The sequence below is a fragment of the Passer montanus genome, unplaced genomic scaffold (genome assembly GCF_014805655.1).
Source record: "Passer montanus isolate IOZ18808 unplaced genomic scaffold, ASM1480565v1 scaffold29, whole genome shotgun sequence".
Lineage (NCBI taxonomy): Eukaryota > Metazoa > Chordata > Aves > Passeriformes > Passeridae > Passer > Passer montanus.
Genome location: NW_024367596.1, coordinates 8,648,400 through 8,658,086, shown reverse-complemented (window position 1 = coordinate 8,658,086; position 9,687 = coordinate 8,648,400). Strand labels below are relative to the sequence as shown.

Genomic DNA, 9,687 nt, shown 5'->3' with positions numbered 1-9,687 from the left:
TCCCAGCAAGTTGAGATGCTCCTCTACAGCTTTGAGTTCCCATGCAACCATACCTGGGAGCTCTGGCAATACTCAGAGCCATCACCTCTGGGAACAGCATTCCCAACACACCATTCTGGATTTGAGAATGAAGGGGAAGACTGCTCAGAGTCTGGCTCTGATGCTCCTCCTCCCTCCAGTAAGATTCTGACGAGACTACACAGTGCAATAATTGTCTACATTTATTTCATTTGTAACACAGCAGGAAAAAACAAAAAGGTACAGACACCTTCCAGACACAGGAAAACCAGAGTATTTTTCAGGGCTGGCTTCTAAGACATAAAACAACAAGGAGAGATTTTCACTGAATTTGAGCTAAAAATGAGAACCATAAAGCTGCACAAATCCTAGCACACTACCAAACCTGTGTCTGTGCCTCAAATCTCTAATGCTGAGCAATCTAGCGCAGAACTGCACAGAGCTTGTATGGATGGGGTTTCATGGTGCTCCCAAAGATAATGTCTGTGTTGATTCCTTTAACTCCTTCTGGTACAGTGAACTTGAATTTCTGCAACAGGCTGCAGAAAATGATGAAAAGCTCCATCTTGGCCAATGCCTCTCCCAGACAAACACGGTGACCTGCAAGGGGTGAACGGAAAGAGAAGTCAGTCCCCACCAAGGTTTGTAACCAGCACCTGTTTTCCAGCTTTTCACAGGAGCATTGCTCACTAAGGAACAAAGAGCTTTGCTGGATTTGACAATTTCCTCTCAGATTGAACGGGACATACAGCTGAGATGTCTGCAATTCATTTTTGCAGGATCTGCCCAGATTAGATAGAAAAGATACCAGAGATGCTTCTCAGAAGTTTCTTTCTTGCTTCCTAATCTACAGAACTCTCCCTAGTTTTATGAAAGGGATTTCAGTCTTTTGATTCCAAATAAAAACAAGAAAGCATCTTTAGGTTCCCTCACTGCTTCTGCTTACTACAGACTGACTTATCTTCCCTAATAACAGTGAAAAATCAGAAGACAGAGGACATTCTACACCTGATGAAGCATTTTCCTACATAATGACTTAGTGAAAACAACTTGCTAAAGAAAAATCTCTTCCCAATTTATCAATTAACTCTGTCCAGGATATAATTCCCAGAAACAGACAGTGACAAACTCTGAAATGCAGTGGTCAGGTCATTCAATTTTGATGTGAGAAATCAATTCCTCTTCTGCTCAATTTAGACCAGAAACTTGAGCCTGACATTTTCACAGCTTAGCTAACAGCTCTGACAACCAGGCTATTCGTTCCTGGCATGACCCCCAAGAGGTTTTGTTTGTTTAAACTTCTATAAACTCACACACTGGTGAAAGAGTGATCCCAGAAACTCCACAGGAAAGACAGACTTCTGGATATATTTAATCCAGCTTCTGGATCTCCCATTCATCTCGCTGCACTGATGAATATTGAATTATTTATACAAAATAAATCAGCTCCAGCACAGCAGCCTGCCACAGCATATCCACTGTAATGGCACTACCTAGCATATACAGAGGAGGACCAAGGGCAACAGGGTTAGGACTCAAGTTCCTAAGTGATTGGGAATCTTGGACCTTACTCATTTTATCTTCTCTGCATTTTCACAAAAATCTAAGATCAAGTGTTTATACAATTGCCAAACAACTTATTTTTGCAGTCAAACATTTTTCTGGGCTGGGAAAATCATGTGCTCCTGCAGTTTGGGGTTACACTCCTCTTGGGCCTTCTCCACAATGAAAATAACAGTTTCATCTAACCCACACACCTGGGCTCAGTTCTCAGTACACTCACCTGCTGAGAAGGCCAAAAGGGCCTCTCGGGTCACAAAATTTCCATCCTTGTCCAAGAAATGGCCGGGGTTGAACTGGTGAGGTGTCTCCCAATAGTCAGGGTCAAAAAGAGCTGAGTCTATATTTGCTATGATTAGAGTGCCCTGAAAGGAAGAGGCAGCTGGCACAGTTCTGTCTCTCACACATCAAGAATTAAAGGACACAGATTCCAGCTATAATTCTGCACACAGAAAGGCAGCAGAAATTAAAGATTACATAATCATGGGAAAAACAATAATCTCAAGGGTTCTGAGGGGTTTTCTGTCAAAAAATAAATAAGCAAAGAAACTTCAGTGTTTTGGGTTCAGAGAGTTCCCTGCTGTATTCCTTCCTGACTTTTTTCCCCAATCTGTTAGCAAATGCCACGGAATGTGTGGTCTGCAGTTCTTTAGTACCATATCCTAAATGTAGCAAAATTGTCTTCCTGTCCTGAGCTGGAGGGGAAAGGGTTTAATGGTAAACCTTTACTTGTGGCCAAAGATCACACTGGAATAGAAGGGATATCTGTACCTTTGGAACATGATACCCCAAAACAGTGGTATCCTTCACAGCTTCTCTGGGAAGTGAGATTAAAATAATGCTGCTGAAGCGGAGGATCTCATGAAGCACAGCATTTGTGTACGGCAGCTTCTTCCTATCCTCGTAGCAGATGACATGGGAGGGACTCAGAACAGCATCCAGCTCTTTCTGGACTTTGTCTAAAAAATAATTTAAATATCCATTATAGATGTAAGAACACTGTTTTGGATGAAACAGCTTTTCTTTCCTTTTTGGAGTATAGTAGTGATAGAAAAAAATGCAATATATAAATAATTTATACTTACCATATCCTAAAGTGTAAATACATTTGTATAAATGTATCTATGTAATGCATTTATATTAATATAAATGTATATATTAGTGCAATCATACATTTATACAAATGCATTTGTATAAATGTATGATTTGTATAAATCATAACCAGCTAGTTATGATTTTACAACACTGATAGGTTTTTATGTTCAGACCCTCTTTCCACAAGCCCAGCAGATTTATGGATCATTATGTTTAAAGGAGGGGGAGAAAACTGTAAGTATAGCAGTTATTAAGACATCAATTCAATTAAACTGTTGATTTTACTCCAGGTAAATACAGACTCACAGTACACTAATGAGGGTGTTGTAAGCAAGCCATCACATCAAGCTGACACATGTAATGCTGAGAATTGAAACAGGATAATATTAAACCATCATCAAGTATTAATCTCTTTGGGCTGCTATCTAAGCTTTACTAACTAGCACACCTTATACAGTCTCAGATGGCTTGGGGACAGATGTCATACTTAAAACTTAGGCTAGTAAGCTATGAGGAATTTTTTTCTTTATAATTTATCAGAGTTTGAAGTGCATGTGTGTGCACAGGGCTCTGTTCTTCTGGCATTCTAACACCATAAGCATGAAAAGAATTTCTAGCCCTCAGCCTGAGAGTCAAGAACATGCTCTTGGCATAGTAATTCATCAGCTCTGAAAACCCTCTACCAAATCACCCAAAAATTCTGAAACTAGTGCACAACTGTGCTCTTGTCCAGAATTTCTGGATCATCTTTTTGTCTTCCCATTATTGTCTTCCTCGTCTGTTTAACATTCCCATGCATTAGAATAAATATATCTATTTTACAGAAGTTTGACTGATGTCTCCACTTGAATCATATCCATGCTTGTGTGTGCTACTCACCTTGGATGTCAGGGTAAACCAACATATAGAGCAGAGCCCAGCGCAGAGTGGTGGCCGTGGTCTCTGAGCCACCCAGGAAAAGGTCAAAAACAGACTGCACCATGTTGTCTTCATCAAATGTAGAATTGGGGACATTTTTAGTCTAAAATTGTCAGTGAGAAAGGTAAAATGGAGTATAGCTGTGTAAGAGCACTGAGACACAGTGATCACTGTATCTAAAGGAACAAGATTTTTAGAGGACAAAGAAAATACAGATTCTTGAGCAGAACACAGGTATAGGCAAAGACTTTACTCAAATGAGTACAGTGGTATTGTTAAATTGCAGGTGCTGCTGAATGTGTCAGGTTTATAAGTCTTGTTATGCTACCTTGTAAAGTGGCATGTTGACTTCTGTTAACTTCCACAGCAGAAAAACACATTTCTAGGTAGTTTATCCCACCCATGCCACTTTCAGCACATTTGCTGATTTCAGCAATCTATCTAATATATAATGTTATACTTTTAAAGATTTATGCTTTTTTTCAGAGCAGAGACTGACAACAATTTAAGACTGTCATGATACAGCACTATTAAGCACAAAAATAATACAAGGCAAGAATGAGAATTCAGCAGCCATCTAAATACCTGCACCTTTTCAAGGTCCTCCCTACTGCCCAGCCCTCACTAAGGATTCCAAAATATGATAACAAACCAATGTTAATAATGTGTATTTCTAGAACAAGTTATTGAGCTAACTATTCAAAGTTCATATTTTGAGTTTGGCAGCAGAGTTTATCTCTGCAGTAATGTTGTTGTGGACAGACAACAGCAGGGAAGGGGCAGGGAAGCCATTATGGTTGGTTCTGTGTCATGTACAGCATTAATCACTCACTTTCTCTATCTGCTTCAGGTAAAAGTCAATGAAATCTTCTGGTTCATCTATTCTGCCTTTTTCCCTGTGGCTTTTGATTTCCTGCCTCACAAAGGAGCGAACAAAATCCCGGGAAAATCTTGCTTTACGTAGAGGTCCTGGGAGGTACTCTGCAAACCACGGGAAAATTTCACACATCTGGGGAGCAAGAATTCAGCACAGAGACAGTTAGTGACATTGTAGAGAAGCCTTGTGATAGAGATATAGCATTTTTGGTGCTAAACTGCTGAATTAATTTCTCTGAGAAAACTCCTGTGGCATCAAAATAAATATTTAGTACATAAACACACATTAAAATCACCAATTAGGGACAGTACAGTTTCCACCCTAGACTTTTCCCCGTCTTTACTGTATAACTCCATTTGTATTTGCCCTTTGTAATTCACCAACAAAATAATCTACTTTTACAGTTAGATGTATCAATATTAATAAATTTAATGTTAATAAACATTTATGTCCATCACCTTAGCACAGAAAAAAAAAAAACAACAAACCCCCCCCCAAAAAAAACCAAAAGAACCCAACATTCTCTTTCATTCTCACACAGAGTATCATCTTTTCACCTTAACAATACTGGTATTTCCATTATAGGAAAGGTCATTATCCCAAGCATATTACCTTTGCTAAGACATTCTAATAAAGATTATTAATACAATATTCATAATTGAATAATATCAAACCCACAGCATTGCAGGTCCAGTTCATATTCACAGTCAGAATATTTATTAGTATTCAATAATGCAATACTTTAATAATACACATAGTGATATAATTATATTGCAATAAATAATGAGCCGAATGATCAAATAAGTTGCATGTTAGTAATATTCTAATAAGTGATACATAATCTCATAAGTAATATTCTCACATAATGAAAGTGGCTATTCCCAAAAGCCACTATATGATTAAAGGCTTCAATCAGCTGGCGGAATGTTTTATCCTCCAGGGAGAAACGATGTCCAAAAACCACAGCACAAATCACATTGGAGACAGCATGGACAATGGGGAAGGAAGGGTCCACAGCTTCTCCTGCAGACAGAGAAAAACATTCATCTCCAAAGCACTTCCTTCTCCTCCTTTGCTATTTGTGAGAACAAGATTACAGTGACATTTTGTAATAGATGTCCTCTATGATATTTATACTGTTTATTTATACTCAGAAACACCCACTATTCACTAGGAAATGTAAAAAAAGCTAAACCTCACTCAAAAATTAAGACAGGAAGGCCTCAAATCTCTAACTCCTGGCTTTTTTTTTTTTTTAAATTTGTTTTCTTTTTTGCTTTCTTTTTTTTCTTTTTTAATCTCAATCTTGGTGTTGATCCCAAAATGCAAACTGCTGAGGTAGAACTGTACAAAAATCTCAAGGGTTCTGAGGGGTTTTTTGTCAAACAATAAATAAGCAAAGAAACTTCATTATTTTGGGTTCAGGAATTTCCCTGCTGTATCCCTTCATGTTTCTTTTTCCAGTCTGTTAGCAAACGCCACAGAATATGTGGTCTGTAGTTTTTTAGCACCTTATCCTTAATCTGCAAATCTAAGGTGTGCTCCAAATCCATTCTATTCTGTAACAAAAGTAGTCTTTACCCTTAGAGTCAAGCAGTCTGTACTGTGTCTGCCCCCAAGCACTGTGTCAATGCCATACCCTCCTTGTCTCTGAAGAACTCCACCAGGTAACGGGCCTCGGTTTGTATTCCACGCTCCATTCCTTTATTCCCCATTCCCAGTTTCCGGAGAGTTACAATTCCAAAATGTCTCTGTTGTTTCCAGATGAGACCATTTGAGACCAAGATACCTTTAGGCATCAAGAATTAGTTTTATGTCATAATAAAGTTCATACAATTGTAGATTATAAACACAGTAAGAGTCATCTTCTCATCATGCTGTCGCTGAAAGAGGAGGGACACATCAGGGCAGTGTTCTTTGAATTGAATGTTGTTAGAGGCTGAGAAAACACTTTGGTTAAGACATTACCATCCCTGCAAAAAAAACCCACTTGGACCTCTGGACTCACACACCTGCCTTCCAAACCTAGCCCTATTTTATGTGACACGTCTGCCTCTGGTCTTTGAAGGATCCTGTTCTACCAGGATCTTTACACCAAATACCAAGTTCTCATCCTGTAAAGGCAATTAAATCAGGGCAAGAACCACCCAGCCAAAATGAGAAGAAAAAATAGGATTTAGCCAATCTGCAAACAGCTTTTTAAGATCAAGAGATCCTGTGGGGCAGAAAGGAAACCCAGGCTGCTCTGCTGTGAGTCTGTATTCTAGCAGAGACCACCAAGCATGAACCATTTAATCTGCTTGGTGGGGAAATTCCCTCCAAAGTCTAGCCTGCAATTCCTCCTGGGAAAGCCAGCTCACTCCCTGAGACAGCTGCTTCACCAGAGACTGGGATAACTGTCCCTTATTCCTTCTGCTGTCCTGGGAACCAGGGAGAGGCAGGTGGTACTTGTGTTGCAGTCACAAATTTGCAGCTGAGCTGCAGCTGTTGGTTAAAGCCATCCCTGCTACAAATTATGAGTTTTAGGGCATAGATACTTTTCTCCACAGCACCCCGATAAAAAGTGGCAATACACTTGTGTTGCAGTCACAAATTTGCAGCTGTTGGTTAAAGCCATCCCTGTTACAAATTATGAGTTTTAGGGCATAGATACTTTTCTCCACAGCACCCCGATAAAAAGTGGCAATACAGATCCTTCCAAATGGACTGAAATGGCCCCAAACTTAATAATCTCTATACCTTAAAGTGGTTTTTCTCTACTTACATTAGCTAGCATTACAAATTAAAGCTTTCTGAACTGTAGTTCACATTAAACAAATCCTGACTGAGGGTAAGGCATCTTCTGTACAATCTCTGGATAAGAGGCTGATGGAAACAAGTTCAAGTATTTCTGTTTTAAACATATCACTCTTTTTATTCTCTCTCCACTGTGATTCAGCAGTGTTTGAGATAGCACAATACAATGCTTTGAACACTCTAGCTAATAAATTTAAAGCTCCACTGACCTTCCTGTGACTTTGTACTTCGGAACAAGACTAGATCAAAGTTCTGTGTGTGCTTTCTTTACAGCAACCTTTGCTGTAAACAAACAACTGGGAGCATAAAGATTTACTTTAGTCTCAGGTTGCAAAGGAGGCTCCAGGCTCAGGTTTATTTCAAATCAGGACACGCAGACAACAGTAAGAATGTTGCCCATGCTGCTCTGATAAGATTCTGAAATGTATGTGTGACAGTGGGATTTGGAGACCACTTAGGATGATGCTTCACAATGATATGATTCACCTTCAGCAGACAGAAAAAGTCACTTGGGAACTAAGAGTTTTTCAGTAAGAAAAGCACATGAGGAAACAAAGAAAGTCAAGGGTGAAGTCCTTCCACAGAACATCTTACCCTTTCCATCTGCCATTTTGTTGAAAATGTAGGTCTGCAGTCGCCCCGAAACATCCTCCGAGTTGTTGGTGAGACCATTCTTCACAGCTTGGAACCCATAGAGCACCACCATAGGTCTGTGACCCATCCACAGCGTGCAGATGTTGCCATAGGTTTTTGCCAGCTGCAGGTAAGATCAGTGCCCACAAAAACCCCGTGCGAGAAACATTAAAGAAGATGCACACACAAAGGGCTGCTGTCTTCAGCACAACATTGCTCAGGGGTTCAGGAGGAAAAGGGACAGTGCTGTGCTTTGTGGTGGGGGTGCTTTCTGCAGGAAGGGTCTGGGCTCTCTCTGGGAACACACCACCCACAGAAATGTGAGCAATGAAAGAATAAATGGTCCTTTTCTAGAACTTGGCCTGGGTTACCTTTGCGATACCAACCATAGGGCAAATGCCCTTGAGTGTTTATGGATCTGTACAAGGTTTTCTATGAAAGTTCACCCGCCCATTCTTGGTTACATTTTTCAACTCCATATTTCATTTACTCATTCAACAATCAGAATTTCTTGAAATTATGAATTCCAAGTGTAACTCCCCTTCTAGAGTTCTAAGTACTGCAGATTTCACATTTCAATGGCAAGAACTCTTCCCATCTTATACTGAAATACTGTCAGCTGAGGCATCTAAGCATAGATCCCATCTCTGGGTACTGATGGGGACTGTTCTCAGGCAATGCTGTGGGTATTCTGCAAGGACAAAGTCCCCGTTCCTAGACCAAGAACCAGTACAGATCTGTCCTCTCACAGTCATTAACATGTACCCATCAGAAAATTTTAGCATCATGCTCTTTTAAGCTTCCTTCAGCTGCAGCCAGTTCCCCTCTGACCTGCGAGTTGCACTTAGCACATTAATGAGAGGTTAAAGGAAGGAAAGGCAGCAATTTGAAAAATATATTAACACACTGGGTTCTCTTGTGACATTTTAGCTCAGTGAAGGATGTTGAATACTGAAAGAATCTGTATTAACAGGCTTAGCATGGACGTAATTCTTCCCATGGATTATTTCCTTTCACCATCATTTATGTCTTTAGTTTATCTGCAAAGAGCATATCCCAGACTGGACTTCAGAGAAACAATGGATGAAAGGATTTGGCTACGTATGTGATACAATCTTGTTTCCATCCCATGACAGCAGAAGATATTCTGGTGTGCTTTTCACACCCTCTGAATTTAAGACACCTAGTTTAAAATTATTTTCAATATATGCCTATGATAGGAAATCTGAGAATCACTTTTTTCTTCCAAGGCCAAAGATTCCCTTAACAATATAAGTTTTTTCTGAGGCAAAATTACTATGTTCAGTTCTGTTTAAGCTGCACACATATATGAATGGGACTTTCATGTGAAATTATTAGGCTTTCATATTAATTAGACTGTTTGCAGGATTTTTACCTTCACTTGTTTAGGCACTTCACTTCCAAAAATCACCCCGTGCAGGGTTCTCCCTGTTACCACATCAGCCTATCAACAACCATCACCATTTTTTCCAGGTTTTGCCTCAATAGCTCTTTAGTTCACATCTGCAAATACATACCTTTTTCAGGCTCCTGTGATCAGCTCTAAAATTTATCCACCAGAGACTTCCAATGATGGGAAATGGCGTTGGTCCAGGAGGAAATCCACGACTCTTCCATTGCAAATTCAGGAACTGTGCACTCAGAAGAAACAAAACCAGGGATATGAGAATTACACTTATCATCATTTCACACTTCCAAACTCCTATTATAAAATTGCTACAAATCTGTCTGTTCAAATTGTTCTTCTGAACTCTTCCCTGTCACATTGA

The 9,687-nt window shown here is 39.7% G+C and overlaps 1 protein-coding gene across 2 annotated transcripts; it reads right to left on the bottom strand.

Annotated features, from left to right (window-relative positions):
- Positions 1 to 205: 205 nt before the first annotated feature.
- LOC120504237 (cytochrome P450 2J6-like) lies at positions 206 to 9,687 on the bottom strand. 2 transcript variants are annotated; one of them, XM_039713551.1, is made up of 10 exons: positions 9,436 to 9,687; positions 7,859 to 8,021; positions 6,108 to 6,257; positions 5,331 to 5,491; positions 4,424 to 4,600; positions 3,553 to 3,694; positions 2,350 to 2,537; positions 1,802 to 1,943; positions 404 to 618; positions 206 to 311 (listed from the first exon to the last, which is right to left on the bottom strand). In XM_039713551.1, exons 1-9 carry the CDS (start codon positions 9,601 to 9,603, stop codon positions 440 to 442), a joined length of 1,470 nt encoding a protein of 489 aa, XP_039569485.1. In that variant the 5' UTR covers positions 9,604 to 9,687; the 3' UTR covers positions 206 to 311; positions 404 to 439. The 2 variants fall into 2 exon arrangements, with proteins under 2 accessions (XP_039569485.1, XP_039569484.1); XM_039713550.1 differs by having other exon boundaries at positions 237 to 618.